This window comes from Amblyomma maculatum, chromosome 1 (assembly GCF_055883805.1).
Source record: "Amblyomma maculatum isolate TAMU_Amacu chromosome 1, ASM5588380v1, whole genome shotgun sequence".
In the NCBI taxonomy this organism is placed as follows: Eukaryota; Metazoa; Arthropoda; class Arachnida; order Ixodida; family Ixodidae; genus Amblyomma; species Amblyomma maculatum.
In genome coordinates this window covers 506,127,793-506,151,040 of record NC_139344.1, presented here as the reverse complement: position 1 = coordinate 506,151,040, position 23,248 = coordinate 506,127,793, and the positions used below count along the sequence as shown (strand labels likewise).

The window sequence follows — 23,248 nt, the reverse complement described above, 5'->3', positions numbered from 1 at the left end:
CCTTTCATTTGGCGCTTCCTCGAATGCCGCACCACGGAGCATATAGAAATAGACGCAGTACAGCAGGCGGCGTTTAAAATTGGTCGATATCAAAGAAAAGGCGCAGTATCTGTCACAATTCTGCGCGGACACCTTAACTATAGTGCCTAGAATATATTGGCTTGTGTGCCAACCGTGGCCTCCCGGGTGGCACCGCGAGTGATGAATGCCGGTGGCCACCGCCAGGAGCGCTGCAAACTGAGTGGGTACCAGCCGCACCGCCCGCAGCCTACCGCGCTTTCACATCTTCGGCAAGAGGACTGCTCGCGCTGCATTTTAGCTCTCATTAAGTCGCAGCAGACCCAAGCTATAACTGAACCCTTTGACTACAAGTTTCAGGTTGTATTTTGAGTCTTGGACTGGAAGCGGCGCACATACGTATTTAACGCTTCTCGCTTCTGCGAAGTTAGTGCAACTTAGAGTCTCGAACATCCCATGCTCGCAAAGGGAAACACGGAATTTCTATTCTAACAACAATCAAAGCATAGACTTTTATTGTTACAAAATATATTTGTAATATTTGGAACAAAGTGAAATGCTTCAGTCGTAATTATTGGCATGCATATATGGGTTCTTTCTGTGCATTATATGCTTGCTTAGAAGTAACACGCACGCGCAGATTTATTTGTATATTTTATATCTGAGCAACGCAGGAAACAAAGTCGCGCAACACTTCTTTTATGTATAGCAAACACAGGCATGTGGCAGAATTGCATGAGCAGCAGAGCACTAAAGAGGAACATGTACATTACAGCGGCATTTGCTTACAGCGGGTTTAACGGCCTGTGATTGCACGCCAGGCTTTGCCACAGTCACCATCTTTTAAACGAAGAGGCTGACGAAGTTTTTTTTTTTTCTGAGATTCGCATAGGCACGAGACGCGGCCGGTTCATCGCGGCTGAAACCCGTTGGTAATGGCGCTTATAGTGAAACATGCGCCCAATATATATATAACTGCATCCATAGGACTTGAGTGTGTAGCGCAAAAGTACGAAGGACACAGGAAAGGTACACAACACAGGTGCTGCGTGTAGCGCCTGATTGTATACTTTTTTCTTGTCCTTCCTTCTTTCGCATTACACAGTTATGTCATGAACCACTGTTACCAACTTGCCCAATTTTCCACCCTTGTTAATATATGATCAAAAAATGTTTCTCGCAAACTAAAACAGTTGGCTTTCGTCATTCCTATCTATGTTTCATTCCCATTCTGCAGATGGCGTAAATGCGAAAATATGCTCCTTAGTGGTAGCCCCGTTTGCCAACAAAGCAAGTCTTCCCTGTGCCGCTTTCTCTTTGGAATTTTCTGTGCAATTTAGTGAGAGGCACTGGGGTAACAACAATCAGGAACTCTCTTCACCACCGGTGACACAATGAAAAAGAAGGGATTCAGGCGGTCACAGAACACGCGCACAAAACGCGAGAAAGAACCGATGCAATCGTCGCATCTAGAAGTGTGGAACGACTCGCATGTGCAAGCACCTACTACTGAAATAAACCGCTGCACCTTGATGAACGCAAAGGACCCATAGAAGCAGGTTTAACACGCACGCACAACGTCAACAGATTGCAGTCTTCTGTAGCGAGAAAACCGCGTCGTCTGCTGCGGTGGTACCCTCCCGATAAGCAGCGCCCTCTGTCGCTATCGGTTGGCTTTCATTGCAAATGGTTCCATCCTCGCCCATAGGGAAGCACGGGCTCTCGTCACACGAGCCAATATATTCTAGGCACTATACCTTAGCTGAGCTTTAAAGAAAAGGAGAAAGGTGGCAGTCGAAAAAGAGACAGAGGTGTGGTAGTGGAAGGCTTTGGACGACCACCAAGCTTCCTTCATGACAGCCACGAACTGTTATTGGAGTGTTTCTTGAAGGAATATCTGTGAAAAGTAAAAAAGTCTGTAATTGTACATACATGTCTTGCTTGAAATCTCCTCAATCTATTGAAAAGGGGAAAAAGCTGATGAGCTGCGCTCAAATTTCGCATTAGGAAGTGACGTAATCGTTGGCGAAAAATCGGGCGACTGTCTTCTGCCAAAAAAATTTGTTCGAACATTTTGCTTGTCCTGTGAAATTAGAATTGACGCACTTTTACTCACAAAATTGGCACAAGCCACATTTAATCACAGCTTGGTTTGTGCAGCTCTTTATTACTTCTGATGATCATCGCATCCGTTCTCCGATAAATGCTTAGACTTCTCACTGACATGTCATGGTCGCTCAGTTGCAATATTGCTCAGTTGATGGTGGCATTTGTTTTCCACACCACAGTGCCATCATGCACCTAAAGCCTAGAAACTCTGCTGTCCTGTTTATGGCATTCTCATGTAATTTTTTTCCCACTGCTTCTTGGATGCAAAACAGGTTAGCCCTAGCACTACCCCAACACAAATTGTGGTTGCACTGTAGGTTTGCAGATGAGCCTATCTATTGATATTTTGTATATGTCAGGCTATTTTGCAATGCATCGCTGGAATTCTCGCAGTTTACTACAACTTTGCCTTTTATCATGTTGGGCAGCGCTGAAAAAAAATTATTTTTGGTTTTGTTCCTTAGCCATATTTAGTACATCTAGACACGCATTGGTCTGATTTGGGGGTATATGTATTTAGAGTACTATATGACTACAAGAACTTTGTGCAATAATTGTCTATGATTGAGATAGTTTGGGCAGAAAGCTAGACTAAGATTATTTTCTTCTCTGCATCATGTCTTTTTTTTCCATTCACATCTGCTTTGAACTGTGTGTGTTTCTGACTGCAAGTAACAAAGTGTAATCTTGAGCAATCATTGGAGGGGCACATGGGTAGCTGCTCACGAGTAATGGAGCCCGCCTTCTCTAAATGCAACCAGCAGGCTTCTCTACTCTGAGATAATCGCCTGCTGCTTGCTGAGATTTCCTCACTTGGCGACTGCTATCAGAAGGAGGTTCTCCAAGCTGCAGAGATAGCTGTGTCCTCCTCTTCTGTAGCCGAGTTGAGTGTGCCATGGTGGCTGCCAGTGAGTTATCTGCTGTTGTGCGGTCAGGAGTTTTTATGGAGGCTTTTGCCATGAGCCATTTGGAGCTTCATGGTCCCGCAGGTTGTGAATAAAGCTTGATTACCTACGTGAGTGGTATGGGCATGTGAATTGTTCTTTTTCAGGAGCTGTACAGACATTCTCTGCCTGTTCCTATTTGTCTTCTTCCTTGCTGGATGGGGCATCGTGGCCTTCTTTGGTACGTCTGTCCTCAATTCTAATGGATGATATTTGTGTTATTGCACGAGTTTAACACTTTCCTGTCCGCGCCTATTCCCATCGATAGCCTGCTATCAATGGTTTCACGATTCGAATTCTCCCGATTTCAAAGCGCTCCTTCACAAGTGGCGTCATTCAATGGGAAAAAGAGGAACCTATCTTTCAGTTTTGCTTTTGATTTAATTTTTTTCGCCGTGCCGCGCTCGTCCAGATGATCTCCGGAGTCAGGTGATCGACATTCTTGTTTAATCGTGGCATCGACGTCACACTCCTGCTGCACGGAAACGCCAATTTCTGCGGAAGTTGACAGATCGAAAAGTTCGTTTTTGGATGCGAACAGCAGCAGAGATGACTCGGAAGACGAATTCAACTATTCAGACTTTAGCACTGACAATGAAACTACGTCAAACCGACCCGGATCATCGAAAGCCATGCCCCGATAAGTGTCACCCGCTATCGATGGTCGAATCTTCCCGCTTTCGAAACGCTTCTTAATGAGTGGCGTCATTTAGTGGGAAATAGAAGAACCCTTCTTTCAGTTTTGCTTTTGGTTTTAATTTTTCCGACGTGCCGCGCCCGTCCAGATGGTCTCTGGAGTTGGGTGATCAGTGCTCATTGTTTACATTATGGCGTTGACATTGCGCGCTCCTGCTTCCGCGCAGTTCCGCGGAAGTTGACGCATCGGAGAGCTCCTTTTTTGGATCCGAACAGCAGCAGTGATGACTCGGAAGACGAATTCAGCTCTTCACAACTACGTCAAACCAACCCGGAACGCGGGCAGCCATTCCTCGACAAGTTTTGCATTCGCTCCCTAAAAATTTCCACTTTTGCTGCGCGCTGATCGGAAGAGATCACTGTTCTGATGATCACAACTGTTATCTGCAGGGTGTCAACGTCTTTTGGGTAGTATTACTTTGCTGCAATGTTGCATTGGTCTCTGTTGTAAAAAACGTATATTTTGAAAATTTTTTGTTTATTTGTATCAAGAAACTTTGATACTTTTGTGTGTGTTTTTTTTAACTACAATTTTTTGCTGATAGTTTTTTATTTCATCACTTACAAAATAAATATATGAATTGCCACTAATATCACTGTGAAGAATTCCTCCTCTACAATTTGATACTAGACACTCCTGTACCAAGCAAGTTTTCTTAAAGAAAAAGAAAATGACACAACCCAAAAACCACCCCTTTTCCCGCAGACAGGAAAGTGTTAACTAAAAATGGTTTGCCGTTGTGAATATTTGTGAGCTTTCAACAGCTTTTTAATAGAACCCTTCGAGAGCTGGCGTTTCGCCCCTTTTGGCAAATATGCATTGGACAACCTCTTTGTTTAAATGTGCTTTTTTTTGTCTCTGCAATGCACATTTATTTCTTTTTGAACAATTGCTTGCCTTCTTGTGTGTCCTCAGGGTTTTCCACAAAAGCTGCTTGGAAGGCCAGAACCACAAACTTGCAGCCTCTCAGGGTTCTGGCCTTATATGGCTGCCCAACGAGATGCTCCATGCCAACAGAGCCCTCCCAAAAGGGTCCCTCAGCTAGCAGAGGGCACTTCCAGCTGCTGTCAAATTATATCATTTTGTCATTTTTCAGATATTTTTGGACTGCGAAATTAGAAACTAACTCAATTTTTTTCCAGTGGGCACACCGTTTCTGTAGTGTGGTGGACTTCTTGCTAGGCTCACTAATTTTGCATCTTGTGACTTTGCGGCCCGTTTGCATGGGCTGTTTCAAAGTTAGGGCAGTTGACATTGTTTTTGGCATGGTCTAAACTGGCATCCTCAATGTAGGGAGAAATATTTGGCACATCAGTTTTTCCTTCCATGAGTAGCCTTTGCCCATCAGCATAGTGTCAACGTGAGGCTTGGGTTGCTTCTTTGATTGGTATGACTTTTTTGAAAACAATTGTTGTGACTCCGTTTAGCGCTCAGCTGTGACATTTGTTTCTCCACAGCATACAGAAGTGGCAATCCTGAGCGCCTCATCTACCCCACTGATAGCCAGGGAAATATCTGTGGTCAACCACCATATGAGTAAGTACTATGAAGTGAATCATTGGGGTCATCTTTTGGTTTATGTTTTAGTTGCTGCAGTTTTGAAAAGTTATGCTAGACAAGTTTCTTTTATCCTGGTGCGATAATAGTTCAATGTTCAGGGGATGCGATTTGATTAAGGGCAAAATGATTAGGTAACAAGGCTTCAAAAATGCTTTTCGGCATTCGCATTACCGTATTTACTTGAATTTTAGGTGATAGTTGTTATTGAGTCCGATTTTGAGAATTTGGCTCTGCCATTGGCATTAATAATGCCTCTACCATCTGACAAAGAATGCCTGAAGGAGACTTCAGGCATTCTTTGTCAAATGAGCAGTCGGTTCATTGAAGGGACACCGCAGTGGTTTTTAAATGTGCCAAAACTATAGATTGTTGAAGTAGATTATTTGCTGATCATGTCTGTCAAGTTATTTTTTCGATTATGCATAAAGCACTTGCGAAATCGCTGACTGAAAGTGCGCAGTTCAAATTTCCCGCGCGACTGCTACAAAGGAGGAAAGCGGAGAAAGAAACCTCGCTTCTCCGTCCATCGTGACGTCACTGTGAGGAGCCGCAGGCATCAAAGCCAACAAAGGGAACTTTCGGCGTGCTCTGTTCCTCATCTTGCGTGCATTGCGGATGTGCAAAACACTTCAACTTAGTGTTGTGCACCTGATACAACACAGCTCTGCATGTGTTCGGATGCACAAACATCTGTGGACGTGTCGATGTAGTCTTCCATCGAGTGAAAAGCTCGCGGCGCAATGTGGTGCTGCTGAGAAGAGATATAAATTCAAGCCGACCAAAGGAAACATTCTATTCGAAGCATTTTCGTGACTGTGACTACATGTAGTTTGTTCCTAATGCGATTTCTATAGGGCTTTGTCAAAAAGGCATGGCTGAACCATTAAGCGGTTCCTTCTATTTCCTTGCACAAATGACTCGGGTCAGTCACCATTTCCTAGAACAGCGGTTATAAAGGAAGAAAAGGGAGGTAAGGCTTGTATTTCATAGTTCCATTAATTCCTGACTATTCAGATTTCATTTGTATGTGAACTGTTGCGTTTAGCGTTGATTGCAATCCGTTCATGGAGTGCGCCGAGTATAGGCGCATTCAGGTAAGGAGCTCACAGAGCGAGCTTTCCTTCGATGCGTCCAAGCAAAGCAATCATCGAAGTTGTTCATATATGGCCTTGTGATGTTGCACCCGTTGCTGCCTCGTCATTTTACATAGTCTTGTCTTGTTTGGCGATGCAAATTAAGTTATAAATGAAAACGACGAGTCTCTTGTAAGAAAACACATTTCACAAAATCGTTTTCTCATAACGGTATGGGTGCATCGGATTTGCCGTTTGGCTTTCAACATACGTCAGCCGTCAATTCACGAAATGTATATGATTGTACGATAAAGGGGAAAGGCTCTCTGAGTCTGCTAAATGTCATGCATTGCAGAGCTTGGCGACTGGGCTTTGCTTATTGTTCATTTTTCTGGTGGCAGCTGCGTACTGCTTCATCCTTTCTATAAAATTCCTCGTTTCCCCAAAATAGGATGACTTGCATTCAAAGCAGGATTTGGTACACCAAGCCTTGGGTCTTTTTTTTTTTTTCGCAACAATGATGTTTTTGGGCGGGACGGGAAGCCTGAGACGGAGGTAGTAGATAGGCTATTGTTCGCTGCCCTTCCTTCCCAGGAATATGTGCGCGGAGGGCCATGTATACTTCGTCTCACAAGATATATCTGCAGCACTGTGAAAGGCAGAGAAGCCCTTGTGATTGTGCTCCTAAGTTCCTCTCACCCCTGCGCACAATAATAGAGAATTGTGCTTCTACTGGCACCCCCATTATTTTGGGGGGCGAGAGGCACGTAGGAGCACAATTACCTATTTGTAGTGCGCGTGATCCTCATTGGACCGGGGTGCCTCTACCTTTCGCTGGGCTGCAAACATCTTGTGAGATGAAGTATAGCTTCTGGTAATAATGGCACACAGCACTTTTTAAAATGCCACCAAAGCAAGTTTGCATGCCAAATCCACGCTCTCCACAACGGAAGTGCTGCATCGTTTGTGGGCGCATCTGGTACGGATACATGCGGTGAAAATCCCGATGGTCAATCGTGTGGAAATGGCGTGCCATAATGACATTCACAAAGCCCTCAGAGAGCGGCGATCAGCACACAGCGCAGCGAAGGAGTCTCATCGGCAGCTGCCCCGGTCCTCACGATGTTGTCACGTGACGACCCGTGGTGAGCCCCGTCACGCGGGTTGCATATTTCTGCTGAAAAAAAGGCTATTTCTGCTTAGTTTGAATGGGATATTCGAGTTCGCAGCATGACAAGCTTCTATAGAAAGCCCAATTTTTGCAAAAAGTGCTGAAGGAACAGCGCAAGAGACACAATGACATGAGGAAGCTTCACTATGCAAAAGCAACTCTCTCTTATTAAGGCTGCGTCATGTTTCAGTGTGGTGCGTTTTGATGCCCAGCATGTTTCGGCATGCTTGATTTCAGGAAGTGATCGTGCCTACTTGTCATTGCACCGCTGTTTTCAAGGGGAAAGCTGTGCTTGCAGCCGAAAGCTCGTCAAATCTTCAGGCACAGCGAGGGTACGAACAAAGTAAAGATCGGTTGCTGCCAAAAACAACGGCACCAGCTGTTCAAATGCATTGCAATCCGAATGGTGTTTTCCGGACACTGCAGAGACTGCCACCATGCTGCGGAAGTTTCCCAGTCCATTTGGACACAAAGGGCTGTGTTACCACAGGGATAATTCAAGCGAAGGCCAAAGATGTCATGAAAGCACTCTTCTCTGCACTGAGTTCAAGGTGGCAGTTTGGCGCTAGCCTATGGCGACAAACGTCAGTGAGCCGAAAGCTTCGTGGCAAGAAAAATTGATTGCTTCCCATAAAGGAAAGACTATGAACTTGTGCACATTGGAGCCCCCAATTTCTTTTGATATGCCCATAATACTATACACTGTGACTGAGAAAGGTGTAAAAGAAGCAGCATACTGAGGGCTATGAAAAGCAATAGTTGATGATGCTGTTTTGTAGTGATAGACAGAAGCTGCCATTAATACAGTAGAACCCCCTATATAATAAAGTCACTGGGACCAGCAAAAATCTTTACTATATCAGGGTCTTTACTATATCTCTTGTTGGGGATGACATGGTCCTGAAGATGCTGTGTGGTAGTTAAATGGCCACTTACTGAACACGTCTTGTTGCTTAATGAAAAAAAAAGAGCACTGAAATAGCTTTCATCTCTCTCTTATCACCTCTTCATGCAATTTTTTTCAGTTACAAAAATTTTATACATCTAGTGGAAATACCTCTTAAGCATGAGGATGTGGTTTCGAATACAACCAAGTTTGATTTCATGTGAAAATCAAAGCCTTGCATGAACATGGTGTCACTTTTTGCTGTATCTGTCTTTTAAAAGGCAATGAATGGTAAATGCGCGTGGCAGTCAAGTGCTGCAAGACCGCACACGCTGCACCTCTACTTCTTTCCTCCGCTGCTTCATGCTTAGTGCTGCAGAGTGATGGGAATGTTCGCCCGTTTCTTCCCCTTCCCTATTTCGTGGTGTACTTTTACTCTCCCTTACTTCCTGAACGGACCGCGCCGCCTCCTTTCCATGTTTGTAGACTGCTTTTTTTTTTTTTCTTACGCACTGTGTGCTTTCCCTCACGGCTCCAAGGCCTTCGTAAAGTAGGCTTCTCCTAAATGCTGCCAAGCCTGGTGGTAAAGCCACTTAAAAGAAAACTGTTATTTTTGTTTTGAAATACAAAAAAATATTTTCCTGGTGATTCTAGGTAGTGCGCGGGCAGCAATGGTCATATTGCAGGAGTCGTCGCCGCGGCCAGGCGCACTTTACTATAATCGATTTTTACAAAAATATCTTTTCTATAAAGGGGGAAAAGGCACAGCTGTCTATGGAAGATGAACTGAGACTTCAGTTTCACTTTACTATATCCAAGTTTACTATAGCGGAGTTCTACTGTATCATTTTCAAAAGGAAGGTGATTCCTGGAGAGGAAAAGTTTCCGAAAATTGTCACAAGTGTGTGTGAAAAGGAATGGATGACCAGCTTGTTGGTCGAAAAATAGATCAGACTGCTCTGGCAGCATTGATGAATCACATTGCTTTGCTGGGATTCCTTCCTGGTCATGGATTCCTGCAGAGGAAACTTGACACAAGGTGGGGCATATGTGGCTGTCATACCTGGAGGCATGAGCATGACTGGGCAGCTGCAGCCACTCCATGCAGCATGTCGCCATCACCAAGCCATTTAAGTCTAGAGAGTGCAGGTGCTGTACTGATTGGCCAGCTGTGCGAGACCATGAGCTCACTCATGCAAGTCACTAACTGGGCAGTAGCAGCCTGGGATGACATTCTGGCAGCATCTCAAAAGGGCTGTGGGATAGAGGCAACACATTAATCAATTATGACGGCATTTTTTCGTGTCCTTCCTGATTTTTTATTTTAGCGAGGCTGGCTTACATTTGCGATGTAATATGAAAGGCGGCTAGTAATCTCGGTGTCATTTTGTTTTTGTCTGACTTGTCACACCAGTGCCTTTCTGGGTCTCTGGCATGGCTGGGGTGTTGAGAGATGCATTTCAGACGTAGAAATCTAAACTGCTTGGCATGTCGAGCAGGTGGCTGGCCTACTATGCTGCGCTATCCTGAGTGGTGTGCCATGGGGCCAACATACTGTCTACCACCCACAACAACAATGCCAATTTGTCAAATTTTCTCAAGATGCAAAAATGTATTGAGAAAATGCTGATTTTAAAATGCTTAGGACAGCATTGAAAAAAGCATAATTATGATGTGTATTTATTTTCCAGAGACAAGCAGTTCCTATTCTTCTTTGATATCACCCAGTGTCTTAAGCGGGCGTTCAAGCCTGGGGACTTGCTGCCTTCCCTCATCTGTAACACACCACAGGTTGGCACGACTCTGCATTTTTAGTTTCGGAGGAATTCACAGTGGTGAGAATTATGTCTCAAATGTGGCAGGGCTTTTTTATCCTTCAATGGAGAGGCAGTAGTGGGTTCTTGTGCGTTTTTTGGAACTCTGAGTGGCTGAAAAAATGCTCTCGATTCGGAGAAGTTCTGATTTCCGATTGTATGACCGCTGCCTTAGACCTCCTCTGGCCGCCCACAAAAATGGTTTTTTGAACTTATTTCTGTAATTGCTGGCATCAATGGTTGCACCATTGGCATAAGCAGTTGGTCAAAGCAAAAACTGGCTGTGGCTGGTTGCATTTCATGTTTTTTGTTAGGGCACCTTGTGCATATGTTTGGGTCAGCTATGCTGCCTGTGAAATGATTCTCATGTGCTTCCAGTCATGATAGCTCAGGAAGAGGTATTTGCAGAAATTCTTGCAGTCTTCTGAATCTGTGTTTTATGACATCCAGAAAAAGTGAACATTTCGCATTTTGCACATTGTGTGGATGCGATCATGTCTAACGGTGGCAATGATGACTTGAAACTGAAGCAAACTGAGTTTCTGAAAGTTTAAGTCAAGAAATATTGAAACATCCTCGCCCTCATGTTGGCCCAAATAAAATATCCGACCTTGATAGGCTGGCAGGTATGCAGTCACCACAATGTCACATTGGCATGTACAAACCAGTCAATGGAAATGCCCTTGTTTTGGTGAAGCAGTGTTGAATGTATTCTATGTGCAAGCGTCCCTGAGACATCTATAGAAAGGCATTGCATGAGATTACTGTGTCTTTACGTGTCGATCTGTGGTATATTCGTTTCACCTCTTGGTTTGTTTCTTTTTATTTACTGGATGGCGGAGTTGAATCGTTCAACTCATGTGAGACCTAGTTGGTATTTTTGGAAGATATCCCTCTAGGACAGTCTGCTTCATCCATGGAATGGGAAAGAGGGCTGCCAGCTCTTTTGACCACTAGATTTTTATCATTCGGCTGTGAATAGTTGTTAGTGTGTGTGATGCTTTCCTTTCACGTTGAATGCAATAACCCCTGTGGGCCAGATGATTACAGCATTACGAGGGTCTTAAAACTAACTTTTTTAATTATGGGTAGAACCTTGTGAAACTTTGCATACAGATGTGTTTTTATCTCCTGATTCCAAAAATCTAATCATAATTGAGCTAGTAGCTTTAGATCAAAAGTTATTCTACAAAGTCTAGAGTGTAATTAGGTAATTTCTTACGCACCATTAATGAACTTTCTCATTCCATTTTGTTGCTTTTAATTACATGAATTGATAGCCAGAGAGTTCCCACACCCGATGACATTCTTCGTTTTTTTCTAAAGACATGTCATCCTGATATTGCTGTCGAGAGTAAAAGGTTGCAATATATGACTCTGAAATTCGTTAGGCTAATTGTAAATTGCTTTTTATGCATGCACTAAACAAAAAAAGTAAGAATGTCATCGGGTACCTCATTCCTTTCCGAAGAAAATGGTACCAATGTTATTTTTGTGAACCAAAAAGAAGTTATCAAAACCCTGCGTAAGGCTGAGGAGACTGACCGAAAATATGAAACCGAGAAAACTGCATTTGAAGTTTGACCGTATGTTATAATATGAACCGCTGATACCTGAAATGTGATATTTCCCACTGAAAATCACATATTCTTCCCATTTCTGAAACTGTCTTTGGATTCTGGATATGTCAACTAAAAGTGAAGATATCGCGGGCAATCCAAGGCCAAGATAGCATAGGCCATTGGGAATTCAGCAAAATTTGCGGACCTTATGTGTAGACAAGACAATAGCAATATTTCAATAGCATATTGCTAATTATTGCACGAGGGCTGCAAAACCTCTATTAATAAACAGTTCTAGTAAATGCTGATGGTGATTTGCACCTCTCCAGGGCTGTCTGGTGTGGTTCGTGCTGACGGCAATTTACAATTGTCCGGGGCCGTAGTCAGGGCACCTGTCTCCCTTGTGCCTCCTAGAAAGACTTTTTTTTTCAGCGTTGTTGCTCAAGAAGGCTGCTGTAGATTTCTGCAGCCTCATCCTGTCCTTTTCAAGACTCCGGCGAAGGAGGTTGCAGCCTGGAGTGTAGCCAAGGCCCAAAGCTACACTTTCATTAGTTTCTCTTCTGCCTTGGTTCAATACTGCAATAGCTTCAGCAACTGCTCTTGTTACACTGAGCAGTGATGCATGGCTGTTCTTGGACACTTGTGTCCAAATTACAGGGTGCAGGCGCTCACTGGAATTTTGTGTCTTGCCATCAGCATACCTCTCCAGCAAGGCGTCATCACTGAGTCGAGCAAAAACTGGCTCTAGTGCTGTGCAAACAGAGGCTGGTAAACCGTCTTTGTGAGCAGGAGGCTCCTCGGCATTCGCGATAGCACGATTGTATTTGCACCATGAGTTCACGCCACCGGGGCACAAGCTGTGGTCGGGGGCACTGTCTGTCGAAGACGTGTCGAAGCGTGGCTTGTACTGCCTTCTTCATTTCTGGCACGTCATGTGTGTGGCTGCGGAGGGCGTACCCGTAGTAGTTGGTTATCTTTTTAATTTTTTCCTGAGTCAATTTTCCTCTGCCTCCGAGTGTTTCGCCCTGGGCCTTTTTTTTTTCCACTAAACTTCGTAGTGCAGTGCCCATACGCTTGTGCACATGATTGAGGCAGTCCTTTTTTTCTATGGGGACAAACCCATAAACGTTTTCTGCCTGCAAAGCATGGAATGTGCGGCTGTCTCCATCACAAAGTATTGTAGTGTAGCGGAGTCCATTTTTGGAGAGCGAACGCTTGAACATCACCAGGGCTGCCTCAACTTCCATTCGCCCTGAATTGCAGTCTATGTTCTTCTGGCATTCGTGCTCTGCCAGCCAGTCTTCATAACCTTCATCTGAAGGTTTAGGACCGATGGTACATCCAAGGCAAAAGTTGGAAAGGACAACATGATCAATTACTAGACCAGTGTACATTTCAATGATGCAGCCCACTCCAATATGTGATGACCGCCCTCTGGTCATCCAGGTGCCGTCAAAAATAACATCAATGTTATTTGGAGGCTGATAAAGGTCTCTATAAACTTCCTTGACAACACTAACACTAGCAGCTTCAGAGGCTGCTGCAGTGCCCTCGCAAACCTCGACCACTTTCCTTAGGTGGGCTTGAAACGTTTTGCGGTGGAGACCTCTGTGCGACAGGTTCATTCCGGCGCAGAAATCAGAGAGGGCCGTAACACCTTTCCCGACGCTCTGTATACTTTTCATTGCCCTTATGTTCACCTCAAAGGGTGTGATTTTGGCAGGTCCTTTAGTCCTCGGCGACAAAAAACGCGCCACACGATAGTCGCACGCCGAACACGTCACCTCCAGTTTCACTGCTAGGCCGTACTGTTTGTCGGACTTGTTGAGATCGAGCGCAGACAGCCCGCACTTGCCACACTTCACTTGCGCAAAAAGCTCCTTCAGCACTGCCATGTCCACCACGACAAAGTTAGTGCCCGATTCTGCCTCCTCCGTGTGCTCCAGATTTACTTCAAGCAGATCGAATTTGCGCTGCGTTGCCGGCTTAGCATCCATGCCGCGCTTGACCGTGTCTGCGTGTTCCGTACGCGTGGCGATCTCCTTTGCCGTGTAAAACCCCGTGTCGACGAGACGTGCTGGGACCGGGCCTCGATTCCGGAGCAAGTTCATCAGGCGATGCGGCAGGCGATGCGGCAGACGACGCTAGCTGCGGCTTCGAACTTTCTTCCTCCGGCATGGTCGAACGGTGGGTAGGCGATGGAACAGGCGACGATCGCTGTGGTTGGGAATCATCATCCGGCATGGTCGAACAGCGGACAGGCGATAAGGCAGGCGATGCTTGTTGTAGCAGCGAGCCGTTTTCATTCGGTACGGTTGAACATACCGACGTCGAACCTCGCTTCGCGTTGGGTGGCCGACGCTTCCTCCTCCCGAACGCATTTCGCGTCGTCGTCTTCAAACGCGCGTCTCCCGGCATCGCTACTTTGTGCCCAGAACTTATGCGACGTAGGAAAGATTAAACTAAAATGCTTTCGTGAAACCTCTCTAAGCGAGCGCTGCGCAAAAAGAGACGCGGTCAGGCGTGCGATGCGAGTTTCACGACGGCAAGCGCAAAAAGAAAACAAAGAAAAAAAAAATGGCACGCCGGATCCGGTCGGCCAATGGGAGGCCTGGAACGGAAGGCTCGCCTCGCGCGCGGGAGCTCCGGCCAATCAGCGGCGCAGGAAAGGCGTTCGGAAAACTGGCGAGGGCGGTCGCTCTCCTATGCTGACGCCATTTTGACACGGCGCAAAATACGCACAAAGAAACAAGCTTCAAAACGAGCCCAAGATGGCGGCGATCGGCCGGGTGCTTCGCCCGCGGCAAGCGCGGGAAGTTCGAACAAATTTCGCACGTTTCGGGGCATTTCGGGGCTCCCGTGCTGTTTAGAAAGCCGATTTTGCCGTATTTCCCGATTGAATTCAGCGTTAATATTTACAGGGCAGGTGCTCAATAGTACAAACATTTTGAAAATGAGTTTTTCCCAAAACCGATTTTTTGGCCATTTTTGGCCATTCTAAGACCCGCGTCCCCCCTTAACACTAGTGCAGCTTACTGCTGAGCTGGCATCCGTGCTTTCACAGTGAATACAGGTTAGCAGTGGTCTTAATATTGATCACTTAAATACAATTTCATGCTGTGTTCCGCCGTGTGAGAGATTCCTCATTCTGGGGTCTAGAGAAATGTGCTTTTGAGCGTTCTACGTCTGTGAACAGTTCCAAAAGCATTGACGCGCATATAGGTATAGTGTTTGTGTTTTGGCAGCTCTGGCGTATTCAGTCTCCAACCAATGTTTCAGACTCTCAAAGCTTTTCTGCGAAAAATCTGCTTTAAAGATCACAAACTCTTCCTATGTTTTGTATATATGCCGGGAGTTGTAGCATAGTGCGACCCGATACGGCAAGTGCCAGTGCACCCGCGCTGATTGGTGGCAGGCGTGCGCACTGCCGGGAAGCATGCAACTTGCTTAAGGTGGTCACCACATGTCCAGTGGGGCCCTGCAGAAGTAGTTTCTTTTCTTTCGTCGCCCACTCAGTTAGTTTTCATGTTTATGAAGACCAAGAGATAGGAAAAAAAGCGAGTGGAACGATAGCCTCCGCAGCGCACGGCTGTGCCGGTGGCTAGTCGAGTGATGCGTTGTGTGAAACATCTGAGGAGAGGCAGCGTGTAATGCGATGGCCGGTACAGGGATAGACTTGATTGGGAAATGCACAGCTGCGGCGGCAGCGCACCTTCCGTTAGAGGTCATTTCCAGGCCTGGTTTGACCTTCAGCTCTGCATGTCAGAAGTAGACCTTTTCTCCAAAAAGCAATCTCCAGAGTATTGCTGGCACCAGTTTTAGTCTGAAAAATCAACTTTTGGACTCTACAGAGTCAAAAGTATCGGGCATTAAAATGTGCTCATTGCTATGGGGCATGTCACGGCTCCTGAATGAAGTCCAAAATGTTGTGCAAATCTGCATTATTGGAGTCTAAAAAATGGTTTGGTTACTGTACACGGGCAACTCAGATCCCCATTTATTTTAATGAAACTAGGTTTTTTGGACTCTTCTATATGCCATACCTGCAATCGATAATAGGCTGACTGGTTTTGATCTCGCTTTTATGAGCTTTGTGCTCTCTGCGTCAGCCCACAGTGGTCATTGCAATCAGCCAGCTAACCAATAGCAGTTTGAGTGGCAGCAGTGGGTGTCCCAAAATGTGCGTTCATTGTCGTTCAGTGTGCCATGCTGTGAAGCCTCACACAGGCTACTTGAGGCACCGCCGCTACCGTGAAGGACGCCCTCACCATTTTCGAGAAGTTCTGCTGTGATTCCAGTGTGCATTCAATTGATTGCAATGCGAAAGATAGTCATTGGCACACTGTTCTCATCTCAAAAGCAATTTTTATTTATTAAGCTTATTCCGATGGTCAATTTTTTCGAGGCCATTTGGTAGTTGGTGTATTCAAACTTTTTCCCTGAATAACAAGCTTTTGCTGTATACATGTCTATTCACCTCTATTGTGTCCAGATGTAGGACGGCATAAGGGCACAGTTTCATTGTGCGGGAACCTCATTGGATGTTTACACTGCACAAAATTATATCTCTGTGTACACATGTTTTTGCAGGCATTGTGACTCAAGGACGATTGTTCTGGTGACAGTTTTGAATAGTAGCAGTGTTGTGGAAATGAGTGTAGTTGAAGGTGGGAATTGTGTGCATCGCAGGTGTGCGTATCACGGTGCCCGAATGAGACTTTCATGGTCATCAAATCTAAAGACAGTGACGACATTCGTTCCAAGCTCATCTGCCAGTATGGTGTGAACCCACTTGACAGGACGGTGGGTATTGATCAGAAAAAATTCATACTGAGGTGGGGGATGCTATGTTGGAGCATGCTCTATGTTGCAGATGTATGGCAGTTTGGACGACCTGATTGGGAAGGACCAGAAATGTGCCAGTTACTACCTCAAGAGCACCAGTGGTGAGTACTTTGATCAAGGTTGGGTGGAGTTGGCACCTCAGCGACAATGGTTACCGTAAATTGATGCTGATCCACTGTGGGGGGGAGGCACTTGTTGGTGCTCTCTCGTTTGGGGCTGTCGCAAGTGTAGACTATTTCCACATTATCCTTAGTCAACAAGCATGGGTAGAAAAAACTGCTGCTGGGGTGATCAAAAAGGAAAAGTAATCTCATTGCATGCAAAGCTAAATCTCCCTTTTACCTTAGTGAGAGAGAACCACTGAACACTATAAATGAAATTAATTCATTTCTCATGCGTAGGGCATCACTTTGCTCCCTGCCTCCTTCAGTTTCTCTTGCATATGAATCATTAAGGTTAAAATGCTGTAAATGATGAGTATGCATGGTCGGACTGAGTGGCTTTTCATGGGCTTCTTCTTTATGGCTGTTGTTGTGTGCCCTTCCTTTGCACCCTCTGTTCTGCGGTGAACACAGGTGCCTCATCTCTGCCCTCTTCTTTCCGAAAGACCTGTGAGTAAGTGTGGATATCTCCCTCTCTTCCGGGCTCAGAGCTGCAGGGGGTCTAGAGGCTGCAGCATGCCCTGTTTGGTTGCTCTTCTTGTACTGTGCCAAGCACAAATGAGCTCACACACAGTGCCTCTTGTAGCCCAGGCTGGACAATGATAGGTGCAGATATAAGCCTTACTCATTAGGCACAAACCCGTGGGGCAATGCACTACTCTTCCTGTCTTCCCTGTGAAGCACGGCCCAGAACTCCACTCAAGTTGACAAACTGCTGCAGGCAGGCCCCAGTGGATTTTGCTTTCCATATGGAAAGAAGCTCCTGCACAGCATGAATCTTTTGCAATATAGGGACACTGCACTGTGCACACAATACTACTAGGTAATTTCATCTGCAATGGTCCTTGCAGCTCTGGGTTAGTCACCTGTAGCCCAACATTTCCCATTATAGAGTCACTTTGGCTGCGTTGGCATGTTGTACCATTTTTGACCTTTAGAAATGATTTTGCACCTTATTTGCCACTAGAGTTGTCTTTTTTTGCACACTCTCCTGCACTGCCTTCTCTTTTGTTCAGCCCTGACTTCCTGCCTGCTCTTTCTGTCTTCTGAAGCATGTGCGGCCTCAGTGAGTGTTGCATTTGTTCACTCCAAGTGTGCTTTCTTGTGAAACTGTGTTTTTTATAAGATGCACCATTGTCACAATGTGCTCCTCTGTGAGGTCAGGAAGTATTCCCTCTGCTTGGCACAGTTTCTAAGCCTTTTTACAAGCGTCTCGCGAGTTTTATGTAGCAGCAGGAGTTGATACAAATAAAAATGGTTTAGTTTCTCTTGGTGGCCTAATTTTGATGGAGGGAGTAATTAAGGGGGCTCCAAATGAGTCAAGGCAACAAATGATGTGGGAGGGAGTGTTTAATTGGCATCTGGGCTGCCCTCAGTCAAGAAATGCTTTTCTTCCCGGCAGTGGCCAGGAGATGCCTTCCCGGAAGACTGGAAGTTGATGAGCAAGGAAGGGTCAAGGACATGATCAACACTGGTGGCATTGTCGAAAGAATCTCTGTGTCAGGGCTTGCTAGCAAAACCAAGTAAGCTTCCCTTCTCGCTCTTGACACAGGTTTCATTCCTGCTTGGACCGTATTGTATTATACAAAAGCCACCTGGCATGCACCAATCTGTAGAGCAATGTTTCGTCCACCATTCCGAGAACTTGTCCGGCTTCGAAGCTGCTCGATGCAAAAATAGATTTTTTCATCGCTTATCTACGTGTTCATTTTTTTCTTCTTTTAATGCATTTTCATGACTACATATAAAGTAAAAACAGATCTCCATACTTTTTTAATTGCAGACCAACTGTTTTTCTACGAAATTGTTCCCAAAGTTAAAAATTTTCAGTTCACAGATTTGACTTTTTTTTATGAATAAGATTGCATTCGAGTCTTACAAAGTTGTTTGATTTTTCAGGAACTCTATTGAACTGTAAGTTGATATCAGTGTCATGGGGCTGCACCAGTCTGCACCGAGTTATCTTTGGCACTTATATCGTCTGTTCTTCAAGAGCATGAAACTCTGATGTCTTCTGTTGGTGTTGTGCTTCCCAGTTCTAAAAGAGGGTGCTGTAAAGGTGTAACCCGGAATGTAGTTTGGTTGCTCGCATATGTGTGTCTGGGCTGTTTTATGGTGGCCGACAGATGCATATATTTATTCCTAAGAGTGGCGGCAATTGTTTTGGAATTCATATAGGGGAAGCACACAGGGATGTAGTTTGCTGGTAGGTCCTTAAGAGGTTAAAATGCCAACCTACTTGTAACACACCTCTAGGTCGGGCATGGTTTAGATCTCGCTGGTGGCACCAGAATCCAGATAAAGTGGAACCGTGCTATAGTAAACCCGGATATATAGTAAAACTCGGATATAATAAAATGAAACTGTAGTCCCAGTTCAATTCCATAGACCACATTTCTTCGCCTTTATAGCAAGAATAGTTTTGATAAAAATCGATTGCAATAAAATGCATCTGGCCACGGCGATGACTTCCCACGAAATGAGGTCGCCGCACGGCGTACTAGGATCACGAGGTAACTCTGTGTTTTTTCTTTTCTTGTTTTTTTTAAATGGCTTTATCATCAGGCTTAGCAGCACTTAGGAGAAGGCAGTTTTACGCAGGCCTTGGAGTCATGAGGGGAAGCATGCAATGTGTAGGGAAAAAAAAAGTAAAGTTGTTTACAAACATGTAAAGAAGGCAGCGTGGTCCATCCGGAAAGTAAAGAGAGCAAAAGTGCAGTGAGAAATAGGGAAAGGAAGAAACGGCTGGACAATGGCAGCATTGCACAGCGCGAAGCGAGCGGTGGCAAGAACCGTGGGTTCGGCTCTTTTGCAGCGCTTGACTGCATTTCAGCAGAAGATGACGCCGTGTTTATACTAGGCTTCGGCTTTTCACATGAAATCAAACTCAGTTGTATTTATAGCCACATTGCCTTCATGCTTAAGAGCTACTTGCACAGAATGTAAACAAAACATCTTATAACTGAAAAACGAAATGGCATGAAGAAACAATAATAGATAATTGGAAGGTGTTTTAGAGTTTTTTTTTTTTCATGAAGCAATAAGACATGTTTAGTAAGTATACCCGTTTAATTACCAGACAAAATCTTTAGGACCATGTCGTCACCAACAACTGATATGGTAAAGACCCTCATATAGTAAAGATTTTTGGCTGTACCAGTGACTTTACTATACAAAGGTTCTACAGGATTCAAAGGTGGCAAACAGGTTAGTTGATAATTAATACCGTATTTACTCTCATAATGCTTGCACTTTTTTTCACGGAAAATTGATGCTAAGTTGGGGAGTGCAATAATTATGCAAGCAAAATTTTTGAGCAGATGTTTTGGAGCGCTAAAAGCAAATTTAAATAGGTCCGAATCGGGATTCTTACGTCAGCTATTGTAAATATAACCAAAACATTGCTTTCAAGTAGAACTTATCCTTGTTATAAAAGTACAGGGTCGCCAAAAGCACAAATTGCTAAAGCACTTTATTTACCGCACGCAGCCTAACCATCACTCCCCGCGTTTCGTGGTATAATGCTCACAGCAGATCATACAGTTCTAGAGAAAGGGTGGAAGTTCCTGGCCCTACGGGGCAAGGACGGTAGGTCAACGCCACTTGCGGCGGGGGCTAGCCAGCAACCGAACTTCTATCTGTTGTAGGCCGTCATGCACCCACCACCACTTAGGTGGTGGACGACAGCTATTGTTGCGGCACGCGTCTTCTTTCCCTGTTCTTTTTCTTTCTTCTCTATTTTCTTGTCTGTCCGCACGAGGCAGCGGAGGGGGCTCAGCTACAGAGCCAGTAGCAGGCCTGTGCATTTTCTTTTCCTTCTTCCTACAGCCACAACAACAACAACAACAGTTCTACTCTTGAACAGAGACTTGATCCGAGTTCGTGTCGACACTGCAATCGCCATCTCCAGTAGCGTGCTATGCAGAACTCGTTGACGCCGAAGTGCCTGCTGGCAGCGCGGTTGCCATGCTGTAGCCCGTACTTGAAAACTTCCAGTTAAAAGCAGCTGTATAACTTGCGTACTGCCCCATCGCGATGCGGCACCAAGAACGCGGTAGATGGTGGAACAAAGCAAGTAACATGGACGGAACGAAGGTACTGTGACAACGAGACGCGGAGACACCTCGCAAAATGGCGACGACTACAAGCATCATGGAGGTAAAAAAAAGAGAAAAAGACAAGCCTCACCGATGATGATATATCCGAGCACGCTATCGCTGTCTGGTAGCACGTGTATGCAACGAGGCCAGCTAGTTTCAGTAGTGCTCCAAAGATGGCGCTTGTTACTTAGCAGACATATTCGCAGGATCGGATTCAAGATAACTAGGGAAATTGTTTAAAGGGCGATAACGCAGTGAACTACATTACATCAGTTATAGCCGAGTCATTTAAGAGCGACGATAGGGTAATCTCCGCAAATCAGGAAGCAACATAAGGTAGCAGAATACAAAGCAGCTTAGAACTGACCAATCTAAACTGGAAAAATTAAGAAGAAAATATTCCTAAAAACACATCTACAGAAATAGATGGAATTCCGATCAAGCTGATTAATGAACTCGGTCCAAAAAGTAAGGAAACGTTGTTAAAAGCTCTGGAAACAGTCATAACGAATAAGCAAATTCCAGACAGCTTGCGACAGAGTAAAATGAATTTGATTTATAAAGGGAAAGGAGACAGGATGCACATAAAATCCTACAGGCCGATTACCATAACATCTGTAATGTACAGGTTAGCCATGCAGGTGGTGAAATTAAAGGTGCAAGCATGGGTTGAAAGTAACAAGATACTCGGAGAACTTCAGAACGGCTTTAGAAATGGTAGGCGCTTAGATGATAGCCTGTTCATGCTTACCCAATGCATCGAAATATCTAGAGGGGAAAATAGACCTTTGTATTTGGCCTTCCTGGATATAAACGGGGCGTAAGACAACGTAAGCAGGGAACTCCTGTGGAACATATTAAAAGAAGAAGGTATCGGTTATGAGATAATAGAGTTCCTACAGGAAATATACCGGGATAACAAAGTAGAAATTACGTGGGAAGGGATAAGAAGTACGGATGATGTCAAAGTATGCAAAGGATTAAGACAAGGCTGTCCTCTATCACCGGTGCTGTTCATGCTTTATATGATAAACCTGGAACGGAGGATACAAGACAGTAACCTAGGTTTTAACCTGTCATATAGATTAGGTGGAAAGACAGTAGAGCAGCGCCTCCTCGGTTTGATGTATGCAGACGATATTGTGCTGCTAGCTGAGAGTCTGGAAGAATTGCAAACTCTAGTTAAGTATTGCAGAGACGAAGGGGACGCTCTAGGCTTCAGTTTCAGCGCAGTTAAGTTGGGTCTGATGATTTTCAACGGCTCAACTGATCAGGGTCTTAAAATACAAGGCCTTGAAATACCTAGAGTAGCAGAATATAAATATCTGGGGGTAAGGGTAAACCAAGGATTGGCATACATTGGAAAGCACGAGCAATCACTTAAGGCCAAAGGGCGAAGGAATGCCGGGATAATGAAGCATAAGGCATTGTGGGGATACAATAGGTATGAGGTTTTGAGGGGTATTTGGAAAGGAATTATGGTGCCCGGACTTACTTTCGGAAATGCGGTTTTGTGCCTAAAATCAGAGGTACAGTCGACATTAGAAACAAATCAGAGATCCGTTGGACGATTAGCACTAGGTGCCCACGGCAAATCTACAAATGAGGCGGTACAAGGAGATATGGGCTGGGCATCTTTCGAAGTGCGGGAAGCTCAGAGTAAAATATTATATGAGGAACGCCTGAGGAAATTGGACAGTAACAGATGGGCAGCTAAAGTATTTAAATACCTGTACCTAAAAGGCGTTGACTCACAATGGAGGAAAAGAACTAGGAAACTAACTAGTAAGTATGTTAGTAACAAGGACGGAGAAATAAAGAGCATTAAGCAACAGGTGAAAAACACAGAAGGTAAAAATTGGATAAATTCGATGGAAAAGAAACAGAGTGTGCAATTATACCGAAATTGGAAAATGCAGATCAGGAAGGAAGATTTCTTTGATAACTCAAGAGGCAGTGCCCTACTTTTTGAAGCTAGATCAGGGTGCCTTAGAACACGCAGCTACAAAAAGAAATTTAACAATGGAGATGATGTATGTGCTGTATGTGGAAACTCCAGTGAAACAATTCACCATATACTCGAATGTAATGGTATCCATCCGGAAGTTGGTGCAGGCGCAATCACTGTTCCTGAAGCTCTGGGGTTTAGAGATAACAGTGGCTGGGTGAATAAACCGGCGGTGGAAACTAGCAAAAAACGACTGGAAGATTGATGGCTTAAAATCAGAGAAGTGACATAATGTTAGTAATGTAGGAACAAAATTTAATAAATAGAATGATGGTTTAGTTAACCATTCTAAATCAATAA

At 44.8% G+C, this 23,248-nt stretch overlaps 1 protein-coding gene and 1 pseudogene across 3 annotated transcripts in view; one reads left to right on the top strand and one right to left on the bottom strand.

Moving 5' to 3' along the window:
• Ctl2 (Choline transporter-like 2) overlaps positions 1 to 23,248 on the top strand; it is a 353,598-nt gene that overhangs the window by 203,100 nt on the left and 127,250 nt on the right. For 2 of the 3 annotated variants that reach the window (XM_084575765.1, XM_084575773.1), the window contains exons 3-8: positions 3,179 to 3,252; positions 5,226 to 5,304; positions 10,150 to 10,249; positions 16,524 to 16,637; positions 16,708 to 16,780; positions 18,243 to 18,363. In XM_084575765.1, coding sequence (XP_084431891.1) covers positions 3,179 to 3,252; positions 5,226 to 5,304; positions 10,150 to 10,249; positions 16,524 to 16,637; positions 16,708 to 16,780; positions 18,243 to 18,363 — 561 coding nt within the window. The remainder of the gene's footprint in view (positions 1 to 3,178; positions 3,253 to 5,225; positions 5,305 to 10,149; positions 10,250 to 16,523; positions 16,638 to 16,707; positions 16,781 to 18,242; positions 18,364 to 23,248) is intronic. The other variant, XM_084575780.1, reaches the window with a different exon arrangement.
• Positions 10,245 to 14,372, bottom strand: LOC146210362 (uncharacterized; annotated as a pseudogene).